Raw genomic sequence first — 21,605 nt, 5'->3', positions numbered from 1 at the left:
ATGACAGCCAGGTGATCAGTATGACCCCATGTAAATTCACACAAACATCACTCTGCACCCCAAAAAAAGGGCCTCCTCTTCCTAAGAGGAGACAGGTCTATAGCAGATCTTTAAGCATACAAGAAATCTGGATACAGCAACCTTCTGACAAAAGTTTTGAAAACGAAAACGTAGCCTTAACAGTCAGTTATAATAGTAAGAATATTAATAGGTCAGGATTCGCTTACACAACTGGGATCAATCTAGTGTTTAGAATTTGAACTACCACCTGTCTTAAAAACTTGAAGATCACCTTTATTAGAAAGTATATTCAGCGTAGACTCCTCCACCGAGGAGGAACCCATGCCACAATAGACCACAGTCAAATACTAAGTTTTAAAAACAGCTGCATGCATAGATACACACATACATATACGTACATATACACACACACACAGAGGGAGCACTACTTCTCTAGGTTGTGGGCAATCACAAAATTGGGCTATAAACCTATTGCTCCTCTTCCACCCACATCAGCAGGGAGCATTAGCAAGATACTAGCCACTCTAAATCCAGGTCTCTTACCACCAGAAGAGCAGAAGACAGCGGACAAGGAACTTGTGGGATCTGACATACTATTCTGGAGATGGGCAAATAAGGTGTCCCAGGTCTATCTCAGCCCCACCGCACCTCAGTAATTCCTATCATCTTTGAGGTAACAGCTTTCCTCTAAACTAAACGGAAGCCCTCAAGTCAAGCAGAAGCAGCTGCAGTTACTGGAAACTAAAGCACTGAATATAAGGGTATAAAACCACTTACAACCACATAGTGTAGTGGGTACAAAGTCTCACATCGCAGTTAAGTTGAAAATGAGGTGTATGCATTCTCACGCATCTTAAATTCCCATCCCACCGTGTAGTTTGTTGTTTGTATTAAGTTTTCCATCAACCTCTGTCTTATCCTAAGCACACAACATACATTTAAGAGACTGAATGAAACGTTACCAGACTTTTACAGCCTGCCTTCCTAGCTCTCACTTGGAAAAATTAGTTATGCAAATACTTCGAGTCATTTATTTTTCTGAAAAGCGGTTTCAATCATTTCATGAAGAAATTTTCTCATGCTTTTAATTCCAGTACCGCTGGTCTCTCGTTCCAGCTATGACAACTCCCTGGTTCTCCATAAAAATACAAGAGAAAGATCAAAAACTATACAGAACATACTGTAGCTCATTCCACCCCTTTATTATACATGCACACAAATATGTCATTTCCTATTTTGCTTACACTAAGGGGGAGGGGGGGATCTTCAGTGAGTTGTACAGAGCAACATTAAGTCCCTTAATGTAGAAAATAAAAGATATCACTGGCTGTGAATCAGCATTTTAAAACACAAGGTATATTTTCACAACCGCATTAATAACTACTTTAGCACTTGCGGTCATGAAAAGCACTTAGCATAAAAGGCATACATTTCTTGCCTTACTATATTGATAGTTTCAATGCAACAAATCATGCTTTATTAGAGCATGAATGTAGCTTTTAGAAGAATGCAGCTTTTAGAAGAATGCAGCTCATAGTTTAAGCTATTCTGGCCTAATCTGTGTCCAATATCCTATTTGCTTATTTTCAGAAATTCTTCTCAGTCTGCTCCCCAACTCAAACATGATGCCTCAAGTCTCCCAAGAGCCCTCTAAGCAAGGGAAAGGACTGAGAATTCCTTTGTATATGTATGCATGCACCCACAGGAAAACCTGAGCCCTGCTGCAAGAGGATGCAGCAGGCAGGATATATCATTCAACTGCTGCCATCAAGCTCTGACAGAGCATTAAGAACACAAATCCACAGAATGCAAGACCACGTGAGACCAGCCATTCTGTGAGCAGTCAATTTAATCACCTTATCAGAACCACCGCTACTCTTTTTCTTCTGTCTTTCAGCATTCTGCATATTCATTCAATAGGCTTCTTTAGCTACAGGCTGATAAATGATATAGCCCATAATAAGAAAATTTGCCAAATGGCATAGCACCTCTGTTAAGCATTTCTCTACATGCAGAAAGACAACAAACATGAAAACCTAAGTGTTCATTTACTGAGAACAGAATTCCCCTTGAGTTTAGTAAACTTGCACAGTATGTCCAGTGAAAGTACAGCAGCTTCTGCATCTGTACATATTAATACATCCTCCCCTTTCTCATAACAAAAGAGTAGTACTTTAATGCTGACTTGAAGCAAGCAGATTTAATACCCAAATAGTACTGGAGATGAGTGACTAGATATACCATCTCGGGTATAAGGTATATCTTCAAATGACGTAACAGTGTAGAAATACTTCAAGAGATTGTTCCAAACATGTAACCAACAGTTAGTGACTTACATGGTTACAGAAGTTTTCAATAGTTCCATTTTTGCTAAGGATGATTCAAAATAGCAGCTGCTATTAAATCTCATAAAGAACAAAGAAACTTAAGTACGAGTCTTTTAGTATCATCATTAATGTAGTTTAAAAGCTATTTTCTCTAATACACCATGAATTTTTCAGCTTGATATGCACGAGCCCAAAAGCAAAAGCTCCAAGCCCAGACACAGAAGGGGAGGGGGAGGAATCTTTACTCTTCACAGGGCAGGCACGTACTGTGGTTCTCTCCTGAATCAGAAAGTCTGCTCACCCCTATCTGAATAGTACGGTACACATTGCTACACGAATTGGCTATGGTCTACTGATGGCTGTCAGGCTTTTGAAAAGGAACGCACTGAAATTCAAAAGTGCAGGTGGTTTTGCAATTGCAGCATAGGTTTCATGTGAAAGACCATCCAGTTCTAATTTGGCTCAAACCCTTTAAGTAATTGTGAAGGAGGCTGCAGAAGACTATCAGAGACAGTGAAGCTATTGATAACTGTTTTGACAAGCATAAAGATCAAGTAGAAAGTAAACAACTGGTAAGAAAAATTAATCACACAAGTTACAGCTGACAAAAAAATCCAAATTAGTGAAATCTGAAGGTAAGAGCAGTTTTTCCACAATTTGATCTTCCCAAAGAAAAACAGCCTAAGCTTCCCTTTCCAAAGACTTCATACAAAAGCAGACACTCGCACAAGATTCAGTTCAAACACATCTGTCCTCTAAATGGTTCAAGAGTTTTCTTAAATTCTCCCCAAACAAGACCTATTTCTGGACACTGGAGAGTGAAGCAGTTCAAAACAGTTTACAGCTGACACCTGCGAGAGAGTAATTTTAAGCAAAGGGAATATAAAAAGGAAGCTATCACCAGTGTACCGATTACCAAGCCCTCCTTGAATGCACAGGGAACAGCTTCTCTCCAGGATGATCACTGACATTTTCTGCACCTCTCAGAGGGTTGTATTACCAACAGGTGCAGATGTGCCAATGCCCAACAGCTAAAAGGGAGAATGAAGATGTCACTGTCCCTGCCGTGTGACACTTCTCTACTGAAAATATTCATAGGATCAGTTCAGAATGGGCCTGTGCAAAAGAAAGCAGGTGGGTTTGGACCCTGGGTGGGCAGAGAGCCAGCAGAGCAGGCCTATGAATGGGGGAGAGGCACCTACTTGTTGGTTGAAGCTTACCTTCTTGATTACAGAATAATTTATTTTTGATTAATCAGGTAAAAAAAAATGAGAAGTTGTAAAAGGGCAAGGAATGCAGGAAAATATCTTTTGCTTTGAACAAATCCTACAGATCTGCGACTGCAATCACTAGCCTAACTCTCAAAGAGAAAGAAGGCTCTGTAACAAAGAGCTCAGCCGATCCACAACGAGACTCGCAAGTCAGCAGTAATCTGCCTTCCAGCCACTGCGAATGCAGAACAAACAGCAAAAGGACGGAACCCTCACCCTCTCCCCAGTAACTTAGTGGAATCCATCTTTCTCTCAGAACAGTTCAGCAAGAGGGACTTGCATTTAAAAGGGCCCGCAGAATGAAGTAAATCTCTCAGAAAATAAAGACCAGGCTTTTAGGACAGCGACACTATTTCAACCAGTCAGAGAAGGAAAGCTATTTGCAAGGCCTGACTGCTTTAGCACAATCTCCCCAGAGACAACACTCATGTCCGCATGTGAAGTGGAAATAAGTGTTGATAAATGCAATGAAGAACTGTTACTCTTCCTTAATGCTGATTAAAAAAACCCAAGCAACAAAAACCACACCATTCATTTAAAAGCCATTTATTACTACAGAAAAGCAGCATGCATTACTAAGATAATTTTAAAAGTTATGATGGATCTTTAAGGGAGAAAAAAGCTGAAGACTAAGATCTACAGATCTAGACTAAGCAAGAATGCTGCCAGCAAGGCAGTGATACCATCTCATTTCCTACCACTATCCACTAACTTGATTCATGTGCTAAAAAAACCAGAACAACTTAAATTGGAACTTTTTTGCAAATCCTCTACCAATCCATTGTATTTGGTAATTAATTTAGGTTTTTAATATCTTGCCCACTCTTTGCAAAGAACGTGCTCTCCAAACTGCCTCCTAACCGGAATGCAACACAAAAGAGACAGTTACTTCACTTATTCAGAGGAGCCCAACACAAAGATACTTCTGACAGTACTGAATTTCATAACTTCAGACAATGAAATTCCAACCATCAGTTTAAAATACAGCTTTTAGTATTTTAAATGCATTAGCATGCAAAGACTGCAAATCAAGGTTACAGTTGCACCATATACCTTATCAGATTTAACTGATTTACTGCCTGAAGGGGTAGTCCTGCATCCCACCTTCAACAACACATTTCTCTGCACCCCCTGATCTGATCTGGAGATTGTGGACACACGCCAGTAACTTCTGAGGGGGGGGAAGAAAGTTAGCTTTGAGCTACTTTATACTCAGATATAAAAATCCAAGCAGATAGAGGGAGAACATACCATTTATCCATCACTGTCCACTGTTGTCCTAAGTTAAACAGAAATCAAGGCCGAGGACTAACAGTGGAAAACCTCTTCATTCCTTTCTTACAGTGCTACCAATAATTCTCTCATCCTTTCCTAGAAAAGGCTGCTGAGATAACAGCCACCTTCACAGCACTATAATTGTATATTGTTTTGATACAGTGCCCATAATAGACAACAGCCTATATTAGAGCATGCTGCAGAGTAACACTGAAACACATACCTCTTACTCCTTTCTTGAAAGGAGTATCCAGGTACCCTATTTCAGGCACTTAAAGCAGAGCAGAAGTCACAATCCCTAGCCCTCAAAAGGTGTCCATTTGGAAGTGCTCAAAGGAACAGGCAGTTCCTGGTGATTCTTGGTAACAGACTTCTGTAATACCGCACTGAAGGTTGTAGCTTAAGAGAACCTCCCTGCATTGTCAAACTCTAGTTGCTATCTTTAATACAACAGTTTGGGGAAAAGAACACATTCTGGAAAAATACAATATAATCTGATACTGACTACAAAGACTACAGGAAAATAGTGGAATAGCCATGAACTGTGATTAAACTTTAAGGCCTTTAGAGTCTGTAGTAATGTCTAACTACACTTCTCTGAAGATTTCCCTCATCACTTAAATTCATAAGCTTGTCTACACGGGCACAATACTCCAGGCCTACTACAGGTAGGCTCAGAATCATCATCAGCTGCTTTGCACCAACTCCCCAAGCTTAAAACTCACTGTAAATGCAACACAGCTTAACATAGTGCCAAGGAGTGGAATTTTAGCATAAATTTAGCAACATGAATTTTGCCCTAAATCATTGTAAAGCTGCTATCACCTAACTCCCAGACATTTTATAATGTATTTTTAATAGACTTCTTACCTTTAAAGGACTTCAACAATATCTTGATTGCCATTCCAAATTTCATCCAAGCCAGGAAGGTTCCTTTGAGCACCTAAGCTAATTTTGAACTGTTAGAACCTTGTACTGATATTCCAATCCAGTTTACGTCACTTATACCAATATTTTCACTCACCCGAGCAAATGTTCTTTGCACTAGCTTTGGGATAAGTCTGTCTGTTATACCAGCTCAGTGTTTTCACCAAGGAAGTTTTCAGACTTGCAGTTCTGTATAGCCCTGTTCTCAGCCAAAAGTTTTCATGCTCAGAAATAACACCGTACTCAGGCAGAGGGCTGTTAGCACCTCCAAGTATTAACTTTAAAAGACATTGTACATCCTCCCCTTGAAAGAAGCACAGACTTTACCAAAAGCTAGATTAGTAATGAAAACTAAAGACAAGAAAAGCAAGAAACCCAAAAAGTATTCTGTAAAATACTCACCGTGATAAGAACATTAAAGTGAAAAAGAACTAATAACAGGTTAGAGAAAGACATTTCAGAAAAAGCTGAAATTAAGGGATGAAGTAAGGCACATCTCATTGCAACAGGCAGGGTCTTATACATCAACACAGCAATCTCATGAGGGGGTACATGCCACTTTAGTACATCACTTGCATAACAAACAAGCAAATTTGAAGTTTCTAGGACGAATCTTTTAGAAGATACTGCATGAAAGCATTTCACTGATTTTCAAATAATTTTAGAAGGTAAATATTCAATAATTGATTGAGCCAAGCATTTGTTTTGCATAAGACACCAGAGCCCCTGCTTGCATGCAGCACCTTCAACTCGAGCAGGCTATAAGCTAGGCACATTCACATTTGATTTTTAAGAGTCCAAGAGTTCCAAAGCAGCTTTTGCCCCAATCTTAACTACAGAGCAGAGATACTTCCAAACAAGACACTCCATATCTAGGAACACACTCTTCATTCTGAAATCTGATGCCTGGAACAAAAGTTTTGATTATATGAACAGTGCCCAGATCACTTCATTTCTTCCTGCCATAAAATGCACACACAGAGCACTTGTTTTAGTATCAGCCTTCTGAAGATACTTAAGTAACCATACAAGAGGATAATCACCAGGTAAAATTCTGAGCCCCAGTACAAGCAAGCTACACTAGCAGTTCTATCCAGATCATTAGGGCAGCCTCCTGTAAACATACTCTGCTGAAAAGAGGATTTCTATGGTAAGAGGTGTGTTACACTGGAACACAAGCCTCGCCCCAACTTTACCACTCAACACCTTTCTGTTATTAACAGATGCAAGCTCAAGGTTTAAGCCAAAAGTCAGGGCCAATAAATGTTCAATTAGCAAAACCTCTACTTCTGTCATCTCTAATCTGGCTTGCATAGCTCTTGTCTGTGCAGGACAGGAGCGGCAAAATAAACACTAGTGATGTTATCACACTGCCAACACAGCACTGTTTTTTCAGGGCTTTTCTTGCATTACAAAAGCTCTAAACAAGCACACCTTCAAAAATGTATAAGACTAATGCAAACAAAAACTAGAAATATTATCTCTCATTAAAATTCACATAAACCTTCACATTTAATGTTATAGGGAGGAATACAAAGCAATATCAAAATCTACCCCCTTCCAATGTACTCGTATCCAGGCATTATTCCTGGCTATGCCACTGACCCAATCTGACCTTTACAATTTTCAGGGTACACTCTCATTATGGATTTCGGAGTCAGAGCTACTAGACTAGGCATTTTTCATCAGAAACAGCACATCCTGCTGCCCAGTCACTTTGATATAAGCCTTACTTTACTGATGCAGCATACTCACAATGTAACTACAACTAAAGAATCCTGATGTGCACATGCACTTAATCCCCATCTTCCTTTTACTCACAGTTGTAAAACTGAGGATGAAAAAAAGAGTTCAGAAAAGCTAAGTAGATCAGGATATGCAAAGCACTTTCTGGGATACAATGAATCACAAAGACAAATTAGTGTATGCATGATTTCTTTATTAAACTCATAGCTAACACTTTGAAACTGCAGCTTATGGCAGGCAAAAGCTGATGTCAGAACAATTTATACAGGTTACTGTTCAAACAACTGTCACAGCTAGTCTCAATTCAGATAGTACTAATATCCCTACAAGCCTCTAAATCTACTCCACTTATTCAGCTCTGTATATTGTCAAACTATGAAGCACTGCAAGTTTTAAAAGTATTTTTTACATTATGACTATCCACACAAAGGGATTAACTGAAGCATAAAAAAACTGTCATAAATTCAGGACAACAGGAATCATTTGTCACATACAGTCAAAGCTCCAGTCTGTACAGATGCATATTATTTTTAGAGCACTACATTCCTAAGCCTTACCTCCATCAAAAGTATTTCTCTAAAACCATGCAGCCATCCCACTCTTTTGAACCGCTTGTGTACTGGGTTTGCGTGGCAAGGTTTTGGTAGCGGGGGGGCTACAGGGGTGGCTTCTGTGAGAAGCTACTAGAAGCTTCCCCCATGTCCGACAGAGCCAATGCCAGCCGGCTCCAAGACGGACCTGCTGCTGGCCAAGGCCGAGCCCATCAGTGACAGTGGTAGCCCCTCTGGGATAACATATTTAAGAAGTGGGGGGGGGGGGGGGGGAACCTGCGCAATTGCAGCCAGAGAGAGGAGTGAGAATATGTGGGAGAAACAACCCTGCGGTCAACGAGGTCAGTGAAGAAGGAGGGGGAGGAGGTGCTCCAGGCGCCACAGCAGAGATTCCCCTGCAGCCCGTGAAGTCAACCATGTTGAGGCAGGCTGTCCCCCTGCAGCCCATGGAGGTTAACGGTGGAGCAGATATCCACCTGCAGCCTGTGGAGGACCCCACACTGGAGCAGGTGGATGTGCCTGAAGGAGGCTGTGATCCCATAGTAAGCCTGCGCTGGAGCAGGCTCCTGGCAGGACCCGTGACCCCATGGAAAGAGGAGCCCACGCTGGAGCAGGTTTGCTGGCAGGACTTGTGACCCCGTGGGGGACCCATGCTGGAGCAGTCTGCTCCTGAAGGACTGCACCCACGCTGGAGCAGTTTGTGAAGAACTGCAGCCCGTGGGAAGGACTCACGTTGGAGAAGTCCGTGGAGGACTGTCTCCTGTGGGAGGGACCCCACGCTGGAGCAGGGGAAGAGTGTGAGGAGTCCTCCCTCTGAGGAGGAAGGAGCGGCAGAGACAATGTGTGATGAACTGACCACAACCCCTATTCTCCATCCCCCTGCGCTGCTGCGGGGGAGGAGGTAGAGAATTCAGGAGTGAAGTTGAGCCCAGGAAGAAGGGAGGGGTGGGGGGAAGGTGTTTTAAAATCTGGTTTTATTTCTCACTACCCTACTCTGATTTGATTGGTAATAAATTAAACTGACTTCCCCAAGTCAAGTTTGTTTTGCCTGTGACAGTAATTGCTGAGTGATCTCTCCCTGTCCTTATCTCGGCCCACAAGCCTTTCGTTATATTTTCTCTCCCCTGTCCAGCTGAGGAGGCAAGTGATAGACCAGCTTTGGTGGGCACCTGGCATCCAGCCAGGGTCAACCCACCACAACTTTGAACAACCTCGCTGGCTCAGGTTTGTCAGAGAGCTGTGTTTGTTCCATGCATGGTTTGCTTCAGAAAGCCTCAAGTACCAATAACTCTCTGATCCTGCACTCCCAAAGAGCACCACATTGCCTTTATTGAAAAGACACCGGCTAACAAATCCTTAAACTCAAGCTTCTGGGGTTTTTGTACATTTCCTAATACACAGTCAAATTTTTAACTTACAGGATGAGATCGTTTTAAACAGTTTCCAGTTAAACTGTTAAATCAATCTTTTTTTTCTCCACTTGATTTTTACCAATTGATATTTCTCCATTGGAACAACTTCTTTAGGCAAGCTTTAAAATTCATGATGGCAGATTAAAAAACTTCCTATTTTAAGCTTAGTTTCATCAAAGAAAGAAGCAGCTGTCTATCCAGAAATAAAACAAAGTCCAGGTTTAAAAAAAAAAAGATGAGTCCAAGTAGCCCCGAGAGTATTCTTTCAGCAATTCTGTTTTGTCTTGTGTTTTTTTTCCCCTGCTTTTTTGTTTTTAATTTGATCATCTGTTGACCACTACTTTCATCTGTAAGAAAAGATCATCACAGATTTCATCTGTAATCTTCCTTTGAAGATTACATTGCAAGACAACTAAATTTAAAAAGCCAACATTTATCACACATGCCAACGTTTATAACACAAAGCCTTCCATTTACTATTTAAAGTTTTTTAACTGCTTATGTGAACAAAGTTGATTTTCTTTTTAGGAAAAAGTTAAATACACCACAGCTTATCGTGTTACACAGTCCAGCAACAAGGCAGGAACTAATAGACTTCAGGACTTTCCAATTACAAATCTGACACAGCTACTGAAATTAAAACAAGCCGCAATGCCATCCTGCAAACTGAGGATTTTAAATTCTCTAATGTGAATTTATGTTTGGATAACAGAGACCAGGGAACTAGAATCATACCCCTCCCAACATCTAAATTAACCTACTGGCTCTTTAATCAAAAGCAGCCAGAGTGAGCAGGGTGAACACAGTCTGAATTTTTTTTTTTTTAATGGCAAAAGGTTTGGGATACTGTAGTGCAAGCTCTGAGATCAGTTAAGACACTGCTTGAAAGAGTAAGAAAAAGCTCGGCTCAATTCTTCTGCTAAACATACCCAAGATGAACGCAAGAACTTGTGTGAGCTTTACGGAACAAGTATATTATTTCGACAAGTTAGTTGAACATGATATTCCTTTATCAGTATGGACTAGGTGCCTGGACTTTTTCTTAAACCAAACAGTTTTGTTAAAACAGCAGACTAAGAACACAATAAAAAACAATTACTCTGACCATCTATGTATCATTAAGCTGAGAACACCTTCCTCAATAAATTACCTCGAGGCAGAAACAAGTTATCAGCCTTCAAGACACAGTAAGAAAGAAACAAAAACTGTCTTCCTAATAAGAATCCTAACAAGTAGAACCTTCTGTGAGAAAAAAACTTAGTTGTCCAACAAGTAAAAGAAAAGCTGCCTGGAGACAGTTACTGGTTCACAGCTCAGTTAACCTACACAGCTAGGAGCTTTTTAAAATTTTGCTAAACAAACACGGCAACAGAGTTTTCAAGCACTTTTTAGGCTCACTGTTTTGTCTCCTAAAAATAAAAATGTGATGACACAAACCAAATTTGCTCCAGGATTGTCCGAACCCAGTAATGCAAGTGTCAGTGCCAGATTTGCGACTGATTCTGTACAGAGAGATGCCTGGGCTCCCCCTTCTTCATTTAACTAGAATCAACTGTGAGACAATCCGTAACTTCAAGACTATTTCAGTTTCTTCTTTTTTTTTAATAGACTATTTAAACAATTTACAGGAAGTGTATTAAAATAACACACCAGATACACAATTATCTCTAACAACTGTTGCTGTTCAGTTTTCAAAATTTGCAGTTTGCTGTTCAAACGGGCTAGCATTTCTCAAACAAGTGAGTCACGGAGTTCAAAGGAGGCCAAAGTTTAAGAAGCTTAGAACCTACCATACAGAAATGTATTCTCCCAATATTTCTGTTCTAGTCAATATCTCATTTTAAGTTTGAAACCAAAGTAAACAGAAGATGCTGGAACAAGGTATAGCTAAGGTAATCACTAGGAGAAACACTCTCAAGGACATAACCAATGCAAAAGTGAAAGAGCTCATTGGCTTTAATTTCACACGACTCCAGCCAGCCACAGGACATGGGTTTCACGAATATGGCATCGTGATCTTTCAGAGAACACAGCCGGAGTCCAGCCTGAAACTGGAAAAGCAAGCAAGCCTCCCGGTTAAAAGCACAGAGTGGCAACAAAATGCATACCGAGATGTACAGTGCGACTTTGAACCCCCGGTATTTGAGGACTAACTCCACATCTGACGCCGCCGGTTTTCACGAACGCAGCAAATAACTGCTATTCGCAGCAGCGGGAATTAACCCTCCCAAAAGCTGTTACCTACCTTTCCCTTAGCGCAACACCGCGTGCTGCCAGCACGGCAACGCATTCCTATTTTTCCAAAGGGAAGCGTATTTCTTCCCGTAACGGCACCATCTCCACTTCCACCGCCCGCTCCGCGCGGCCCCGACCGTCAACTCTCAGCACCCCGACCAGGGCGCTCTCCCCGCCGGAGCCGGGGCAGAAAAAGGCTCTCCAGCCGGGGCAGCAGGAGCGGCCCGGGGGCCCCGGGCTGCCGGGGAGGGCGGCAGCAGCAGGGCTGAGGGCGGGCCCGGCGGCGGGGCCAGCCGCCGCTCTTCTCCCCGAGAGCCCCGAGCGGCAAGACACCCCCGCCCCCGGGCGGCCTCGGAGGAGCCTCCCCCCCGCGAGGGCGAGGGCCCGCGGCGCGGCCAGGACTCACCAGAGCACGGCGCAGAGGAAGAGGCAGGAGCCCAGGGCCAGGAGCCGGCGGGGCGGCTCCCTCATCGTCTCCCCCGTCTACCTGCCGCGGCCGGGAAGAGGCGGCGCATCCTCCCCGGCAGAGGGACAGCGGGAGAAGCGCGGGCGGCGGCGGGGGCCGCTGAGGAGGAACGACCGTTGGAGCGGCCCCTCCCCCGCGCGGCGCGAGCGCGGCTCCGACGCAACGCGACACACGGCGGCGCGAGCGCGGCCGCTACTGCCCGCCGAACCGGGCCCCTCCCCCTCGCCCCTTATCCCTTCACGCGCTGAGCTGGAAGGATACGCGTCACCCTCCCCGCCACTCCGCCACGCCCCCTCGCTCCGCCGCCACCAATGGCCTGCGCACCTGGGGTGTCCCCGCCCCCCGGTCCCGGTTGCCGGCGGAGATTGGCTGCTTCTCTCCCCCCCTCCCCCCCCCCCAGCGCGGCAGCGAATCAAGAAAGCGGTCTTCTCTTTCCCCGCCCCCCCGAGGACCCCTCTGAGGTGTCCGCGTGAAACAAGCCATTAAAGGGAAATCGCCTTAGTAATAAATGACGGCTGACAGCAAACCCCGGGGCCGCGGGGCGCGCGAGGAACGTCATTACCTCCGGTGCAAGGTACATTTTAAGGAACGGCGCGCCGACGTGCCAGGGTTTTTTAATTTTTTTGATCAGGCTTCTCTGCGGGCCGCCTCACAGAGCCGAGCGCTGATTGGTGTCGGCTGAGGCCCCCAGCGGAAAATCGTCACGGAGTGGGCGGGGGAACGCCATTTCCCAGCGGGCGGGGCGGGGGGGGCGGGGCGCGCGGGGGCTGCTGGGAGCTGTAGTTCCGGGCAGGAGGGCGGGGCGGTGCCCGCTGCCGCGCGCGCGTCCCCGCCGGCCATTTTGCAGGCGGCCTGAGGGGGCCTGTTGGGGACAGTTGGGCTCAGGCTTCACGCGCTGGCAGCCGGATGGCGGCCTGGCCCGCGTTTATAGGCACAGGGCGTGCCAGGGAAGTGTTTAAGGTGGGTTTGTGCATATTTATTCATTGTAGGAGGAAGAGCCGAGCCAGCGTTTGCCCGGCAGCCGGCCGGGTGCGTCCTGAGGCCCATACGGGGCGTGCTTCCCTTCGAGCTACGCCTGGGACCTGGCAGCTGGGCCGGGCCCTGCTGGCCCGGCGCCTCTCCCCAGCCCCGCAGCTGCCTGCGCAGACCTTCCCCGTTTCCCTCCACGGCAACTGCCTTCCCGCTGACGGCTGGGGCTGGGAGAGCGCCTCTGGGAGATGCTCAGGGGAATACAGGCCAGGCAGCTGCAAGCGTGCTTTCGGCAGCTGTGGGCGCCCGCTCCTGATGTGGGACAGAAGGGAGTTGCCTTCCCTGGTACTGGCACATTTGGGTAGACTGGTAGAAAGACACCCCAGTTACTATCAAAATGTTAGGGATTTTGTGGATAGCCTGGCCTAAATCTGCCCATCTGAAGCGCAGCGTTGTAATGTGGGCTTTACACTGAGGTACAGTAGCCAAGAAAACCATCCTTGCAGCTTACTCTGACAAAAACTGGGGATCCTGCTGCCACAGCGTGATCGGAGCCACAGTGAGCAGCAATGCATGCCGCTCTCCCAGCCTGCAGCGTGTTACGACAGCCCTGAAAGGCACAGGTGGATTAGTCACGAGCATGCCGCGTTGGAAACGTGCACATCAGGACTCTGAACAAGGAAGGACAGCTTTGCCCAGAGGGAGGCACGGGAGGGTGTGAATCACAGGAGTCCTTGCAGGAGCAGGGCCCTCTCAGGCCACAGCTGCTGTTTTCCCCAAGGGAGCTCTGGCTCCAGCCCCACAAACCAGCCCCTATGGCTGTCCGGGAGGGCTCCCAAACAGGAGGGGGGTGCCTGCAGGGCTCAGCTTGGTGCTGCCGAGCTGCAGGGTGGCGTGACTGGAGTCAGCCAGCTGCGGGTAAATGTTCCCAGCCAGCAGTGGAAACCTCTGGAGCGTCTTTGTGTCTGTTCTTTTCCTGATTTTTCACCCTGTAATTTTGTGCTTTCATTAACACTTGGCATTCCCCACCCTTCCGAGAGCTCTGTGTGCCACAGACAGCAGACAGGCCTGCGTGCCAGCACGTTGAGGAGAAGGGAAAAGGGAGAAGCTCCAGCTTAGTGCCCCATCTCTACACAGGCTGGGGTTTAAACCCCCCTGGCCAGCAAACCATGGGCTGCCCTGCTACAGAAACAGCCTGACCTGCAGTGCCCAAGGAAGGGGGCTGTCACAGGAGGATCCCAGGCAGATCCCTGCTGTGTCTCCTTGGAAAATGAGGGATAATAGCACAGGGGGCAGCGAGCCAGGGTGCAAAGCAGCGCCCACTGTCCCATACCTTGCAACTTAGCCAGAAGCCTGGCTTGGAGCTGCTGGGCAAGGCTGTGGCTCGTTAGGTTGAACAGGAGGAAATTCCTGTGAAAGTTACTGGTAGGTTTTGGAAGAAGCCCGTGGGATTTAACGTGAACCTCTAGCAGAGGAAAAGGGGCTCGCTAAACCACAGTATGGATTATACTGAGATGAAAGTGGCCAGGAGGGCGGCTCTGACAGCGAGCGGCTTTGCATTGCGTCCCCGGTGCAAGTGCCTGCCGCAGAGCCCGCTGGCAGCTCTCCCAGCAGGTCAGCGGTGAGCCCGGCTGCCCCAGTGCCACTTAACTCCCTGGTCAGGTCCTGTTGCCCCAGGAGTGGGGATGACACAGGAGCAGCCCAACCGGTTACGGCTGTGAGGCGGGTCCTGAAAAACACTGAGAAGCTGCTTCGTGGCACCGGCGGGGCGTGAGCCAGCACCTTTGCCATGAGGGTTTCTTCAGCCTTTTGCACCGCTGGAGCTAAGACATGGCACAGTGGCAGTGTGGATCTGTGGCTGTGTGGACATCTGACCATCCTCGGGAGGGTTATGAGCAGAGATGCAGTGCAGAAGGCCCGGCCGTGCCTCTGGGGACCTGCGCAGGGCCATGCCAGAGCAGCACGGGTGTGGAAAGCCTCTGTGCCCAGGGGCGTGCCTCTGTGCTGGTCCTGGGGAGCTGCCTCAGCAGTGGGAAATCCCCCGAGCTGTGGGAGCAACAGCACACATCCCACTGGCAGCTGTTTTAACCGTGTCAGGGAGTGCCCCAAATACACACACACCCCCCCCGCCCCCAGGGCCAGAGGGTGCTGCAGAGAGGCAGGGCAACACAAGCTTCGGCTGCAGCTGCCTCCCTCCCTGCCTCCTGCTGGGACGTGACCCCCCCCCCCAGGGAGGCACATAGGACTTGTCTCCTTCATGGATGCTACACAAGTTAATGGCACCTTCCCTTTGAGTGAGAGCGGTGTGTTGGCACAGGGAGATGCCGGGCAAGGTGTACACCTGCACACCCGGCGTCCTGCCTCCGACCGGAGGATCCACCTGCGGCCACCTCACTCAGCAGGCAGAGAGCACTTCCCCATCCCACCAGCACGGCCTCGGCCACAAACTCTGCGCGTTGGGGATGGCCAGGACCGGAGCAGTAGAGAAATCCACCCACAAAGCATTGGAGATTTTAACAACTGCTTAGATGTCTGCTATAAGAGCTGGTAAACATTTATTAACCCATTGCTCAGTATTTCCAGTCAGAACACTTGCCTCAGCGCTGGCAGGGGATGCTTTGCTCAAGGCCACACCACAGCTCACAGCTGGGACCATCTCCGTCATCAGCCTCTGTCGTGCTCTCGGGACAGTAATTCCTCCAGCCTCCTCGCCAAGAGCTTTTCCCCAAGAGGAGGGGAAAAGGCTGTGAAGCCACACTTGCTCAGCCCATGCAGCTGCTCTCGAATGGCACAGCTCCCGCACACTATGGTCCCGTTACCCGCTGGGGATTAATCCCATACAGCTTAGACCAAACACAAAGAGCTGTCATGGAGGACGGATTCCCCCCTCCATTTCAGGGGAACCATTACAGTGACCGGGCAGGATCCCAGAGAAAAAGCCCCTTCAAGTCAGTCCCCACCAGGTACGAGCATTCACCTAAAGAGCCTGGTGCGATCAGCCAGACAGAAGTCTCAATTCATCACCTCTGACACACTCGCATACCGGCGCTTGCTAAGCTTGTTTCTCAACCACTGATAAGATGAGCAGTATAATGGTAAAAAAAAATTACAGATTACCCAATCTCCCAACTAGAACCCATAATTAACCCAAAGCCCAACGTACTGTAGGGTTACCTGGGAGCAAATATTTGCATGGGATTCTCAAAAAGCGCTGCATGTTTGCGGCAGGGTCTTGGCTTTCTCTCAGCCAAATTTCTCTTGGCCAAATCCCAGGATGAAGCAAGCCGGTGCAAGCGAGCCCTGCCGTGGGGCTGACTTCAAGCCACCACGTCACCCGATGGTGCATGTACCTACGTCCCCTGGGCAGGGAGGACCCTCCATGCCTGCAGTGTTGATGTGGCGGTGCAGAAGACTGTGAGTGTGCAAAGTGCAAGGGGGGTCGCGTCGGCAGCGGTACGAGCATCGCTCTGCTGACCAGGAATAAAAGCCGGGTCGTGGTGCTTGGCGCGCTGGGCAGGGAGAGCTGGAGGTGGCCACCCAAGGGGCACCTCAGTGCAGTGTTTCTGAGCAGGAGGAAGGAAAAGGCGCTGCTGTTTTACCTGCAAACCATGCACAGCGAGGGGGCAATGCTTGTCCATCGCGCTCTAACACTCAAATGGACCTCAGAGTGTTGCACAGGCTGTAGAGTATCTCCCAGAGATTTGGGCACTGAGGCTGTGGAGCGATGTTTGACCTGCTTGGGTTACACCCTGGGCCTTCGTGTTTCAGCACTTCCCAGCATTTGGTTGCTGCAGGTGTTAAGCCTTCTCTCCCATTCGTCCCTATCTGCTCTTTACAAAGGCTTCTTGTTTTCCCAAGTGTGGGGGGTTTTTTTCACGTGTGATTTAATTCGCACAAACTCCTTCCTCTTCTGACTATTGATCTTGGCTCCTTACTGGTTAAAATAAAGTAAATCTTTCGTAAGCAAGTTCTGACAACACAACTTTTGTTCCTTCCAGACACAATTTCCTGTTTAATTTCCTGACCATTTCTTATTTAGTAAAGGAAAAGCTGTAAATTGCAAGATTGCTTCAGAGAGCTTCCTCTGACTTTAGATGAACCGTTAACCGCTTGCAGGAGAGAATCCAGCAAACTAGTGTAAAACTTTTTTAAAAAATCCTGAATTTCTTTTATTTCTTTTGCAGCTCACACCGAGGGGGAACAAGCTGTGAAAAAATGGGATTGGAACCATTTTCCTTGCAAAACCAAACAGGAGCAACTCTGCCTCCAGCCGAGCTGATAATTGCTCTTTCATCACTCAGTAAAGTCTCTCTGAGATACGGGATTTTTGGGGAGGGTTGCTGCAGGGTTTCACCCCCGGGCTGAGGCAGCAGGGACCGTTGGTGAAGTTTGCACCATCGATTCTGCTCCTGTCATGCCCCTGCCGGGCTGGGGCTGCCGCGCTGTCCTGCAGGGAGGGCCGTGCGTCTGTGGCCCCAAATGCGGGTCCTGGACATCCCCACACACAGACACTGATTCCCTCTCCTGCGCCGCTCCTCTGCATCAGTTAAAACCCAGGGGATGCCACGCCAGGCTGCTGGGCTGTGACCGCGGTCACAGCGACCGGCCGATCAAACTGCAGATACCTGTGGGCCAGGTCGCCGAAACGCATGCTCTGCGTAGAGCCTCGTTAGGTTTACTTAATGTGGGCCAGTGCGGGTGGGCGTGGGACGGCACGGCGGTGTGCGACGGCGCCGAGGAGCGGCGGGCGGCTCTCCTCTTGGCAGGCAGGGATGATGGCACACAGTGACACTTGGCAGGGGCTGCGTGACCTGGTGTAGGAGAGCGACTGCTCTGATCTCCAGCCAGCCGGCTCCAATCCGGCCTGAAAGAGCCTTGAAATCTGTCATGAGTAGACGTTGGTGAGGTCCTGGGGCTCCCAAAAATGCTGACGGATGCATGGCCGGGGCCTCCTGCAGCAGGCTCAGACCCCTCATGCGGCTCTCGGGGGGCACAGCTGGGTCCGGAGGGAGATTTCCTCCGCCTGGCTCTGAGCCCCCTCTTCAGTGGCTCAAAACTTTAAAGTCAAAACTTTAAGTAAGATGATGAAAATTAACTGAAATGGTAATTCCACTTTTGAACACATTTGTATTTGGTTTGCTTATTTCACGTGGCTTTGTATGAATTGTAAAACTTCGGCTAGGAACAGGAGACAAAACGATTGCTCCAGTGGGGATGCCCAGGCAAGGCACAACAGAAAGCCACGGCATCTCCCGGCCCCATCTCGGGACCACAGAGCCCCTGCGCAACAGAAAACACCCTTTCCTACAGCCAGTGCTGTAGGAAAACGGCTTCAAGGAGAAGGGACCCACCTCCTCCTAGGCCAGCTGGCAGGTGTTCAAGGCACGACCTTCAGCAGCATCTCAGCTTGATGCTGTGACGCCGGTGCAGAGGCCACTGCCCGTTGCCAGAAGGAGCTGCTCTTGCCATCCGGGGAGGGGGGGCTGACAGAGCAGGGAAAGTCCGAAGGCTGCTGGCAGCTGAGACACAGAGGATCAAAATTAACTCTTGGTCACACGATGGAAATGTGTGGGACCAGGGGCTTCCAGCAGGGTGAACTGCTGCGGCGGGCGCCTGCTGGTCCCCCCGGTGCTTCCCAGCAGCCGCCGTCTGAGCCCCCCTGGGAAAAGAAAAAGCAAATCTTGCTACAGAAAATGAGAAATGGCAAAACTTCGTGATGGAGGTGTAAAGCTTTTTGGGGGCTTTATTTCTGGGAGGACAGCGTGGGCTGAAGCTGCCCATAAGCACCGAGGGTGAGTGGAGGGGCCGGGAAAGCACCCAGTGCAACACGGTGCTGGGTTTCTTCCACAGCCCCATGCAAATTGAGGCTAAAGCGGGCAACGTCGCAGGCACATGATCCGGCAGGACGGCACATCCGTGGCTTTCTCAAAACCAAAACTGAGACATCGCCCGCCCCCCATGGGGCCGGGAGGGCGGTTGGGGCCCTGGGGTGGCAGTGCCAGGAGTGTGCTGGGAGGGCGGCACAGCCTGCGCAGCAGCAGCAGCAACTCCGCCAGATGCAAGCGGTGGGGGTGAGAGATGAGAAGGGCCGGCCGGGCACGCACAGGGAATGCCACAGGCTCAGCTGCTTCCCTTCCCCTTTTGCTGAGTACTAAAATAAACTAAATTCCCACCTGGCTCCATCCCCTCCCTGGCAGATATTTAAAAATAGGGAGGCGGGTGAGGGGGTGGCCAGTAGAAGGGAGTGTCACTCCTTGGGGACCCACGTGCTCGCAGGGGAACATGCACGTCCTGCAGGGCCAGGCCCAGGGGACCCTCCTCCCTGTGTTTTGGGGTAGGATGAGCTCATATTGCAGGGAGAAGCACTGCGTGTGCAAAACACACCTCAGCCCCGACATCGCACCGCTCTTTCCAAGCACGTGGGCTCCTGCTTGGAGGCTCCTGGTCGATGTTCACGGGAAGATGGCAGGCAGGGTTCCTGGGGTGAATATCTCCTCTGAAACTGCAGTGTTTCCATGATGAGGCCATGCTGTGTTTGAATAAATGCTTCTTTACTAGTCAAGTGGGAAGGGGAGCACAGAGGAGGATCCTTTCGCAGAGCACCAAGCTAAAGCAGTGATTTACACCTTTCGATCTGTACATGCCAAATTTTTCCCCAGCTGGCCCATTTGCATGTGCTGTTTCATCCAGTGTCCCCCTCTCCATCTATTTCTGGCTTGCTTTCCACCTGCACAGCTACAGAACAAACATATCCCCTGGGCAGACGGTAAAAACCTCGTTATGAAACACTGGGTCCCTTCGTGCCTCTCGCTCCACGTCCCAGAGCTGCAAGGGGAGGGAAGTAGCTGCCGGACAAGGCTTGGGGTGATGGAGAGCTGGCACTGGAGAGCTGGCACGTGGCTCCAGCTGTGACTCCAGCAACCACCACCCTGGTTACCAGCTCTCCCCAACGGTACGTTGCCTTTGCCCTCCGGGAAGTTATTTTTTCAGAGCATTTTGCTCTTGATGCCTTTTCACCGATTGTGGCAGAGCTGGGTCAGCACTTCGCCTCCCATCCCCACGCTTCAAATTTGGGGCTAAATGAAGGGGAACGAACTCAGAAATTGCTCAGCAAAAGCTTCATTCAGCTCTGCCCTGCTGTGCCAGGTCTTGGGGGCACCCACAGGAACTGAAGACCTTCCTCACTTCCAAATTTTGGACATTTTTCACCTTCCAGCTTCCATGACAACCAATGCTCAGGTCCAACAGGCAGTTTAATTTTTTACCCCCAAAGTCTGGTTTCCTCCCTGTGTCTGTGCATTAGGGACGTGCCATGAATGGCTGAGGGTTGAGCTGAGCTTACCTGGGCAGCTGAAGTTTGGACTCGTCCCACCTTGGAGCACCCTACAGCTGGCAGAGTGCACCGTTGACATCATTTTTGGCTGCAGTTTCCTAGGGATTTTTTTTTTTTTAAGCAGATTAAAACCCAAAACCATCTTCACTAGGTGACAGCTTGACCTTCATCGCATTCCCCTACAAAACGGGACCCTACTGACCCACTGCCCTGGAGCTGGCCAGGGACGCCAGCCAGGCCGGCTTGTCCCTCTCCCTGGAGTCCAGCACGGGTGGTGGGGAGGGCGTTTTGCCACGGGGCTTCACCAATCTGTGCTGACCACCAGGGAACGCCAGGACCAAGGGAGCTCAGTTTCACAGCCACCCCAGAGGCAGTGTCTTCCAGAGGACACGTCCCTGCAAGCATGTGCCTTTCTACATTGTGTCTCTCCTGCTCCCACTCCTCATCCCAGCTCCACAGCAGCTTTCCCGTCCTTCATCCCCTGCAACGGGCTCAGCAAATCCCAAACCTCACCCTGGCAGACACTGGTCCAGCCTGGGCTCCTCAGACCCGATCCCAATTTCCTGGACCTCTCTCCCCAGCCCTGAGCAGCATCGCTGGGTTTCTCCAGCAGCCTCGGTATCTCCTCGTCTCAGCTTGTTGCCTGGGAGGGTGCTAGTTTCCCCCTTCCCTGGCTGCTCTGCCTCCTTTCCCACCACGCCCGTTCTCCCCTGCAAGCTCCCACATCTTGCCCAGCCTGTTCTCCATGCCCCTAGGATGCTGCCGTGAGGGAAAATGGCGACTCATCAGCATTCATGTCCTCTCTGTCCTGGGCAGGGGCTGTTCATCCAGGAATGCCTTCATGCAGTTTCCAGCAAGGCTTGCACCCTGGGGCAGGCTCCTCTCCGTGGGGTGGGTCAGGTGATGCCATGCAGAGCGGGACCGAGAGCAGCGCAGCCCTCCCTCCCAGCTGTGGCAGTGGCAGCAACCTCCACTGTGCTCTGGAAATGACCTGCCTGGGCCAGGGAGCTCTGACACCAAAACCAGTGATGTCCCCGCCAGGAGCTCCTGGTGCTCCCATGCTGTCCGGCCT

At 49.0% G+C, this 21,605-nt stretch overlaps 1 protein-coding gene across 3 annotated transcripts in view; it reads right to left on the bottom strand.

The window, feature by feature from the left end:
- Nucleotides 1-12,376, bottom strand: part of SUCO (SUN domain containing ossification factor) — a 44,696-nt gene extending 32,320 nt beyond the window's left edge. For all 3 annotated transcript variants that reach the window (XM_076339783.1, XM_076339786.1, XM_076339785.1), the window contains exon 1: nucleotides 12,172-12,376. In XM_076339783.1, coding sequence (XP_076195898.1) covers nucleotides 12,172-12,236 — 65 coding nt within the window. In that variant the 5' untranslated portion in view covers nucleotides 12,237-12,376. The remainder of the gene's footprint in view (nucleotides 1-12,171) is intronic.
- Between the last annotated feature and the right edge of the window lie 9,229 nt (nucleotides 12,377-21,605).

This window comes from Aptenodytes patagonicus, chromosome 5, assembly GCF_965638725.1.
Source record: "Aptenodytes patagonicus chromosome 5, bAptPat1.pri.cur, whole genome shotgun sequence".
NCBI lineage: Eukaryota > Metazoa > Chordata > Aves > Sphenisciformes > Spheniscidae > Aptenodytes > Aptenodytes patagonicus.
The sequence above is the reverse complement of the archived record's forward strand: the minus strand, read 5'-3'. Positions and strand labels throughout refer to the sequence as shown.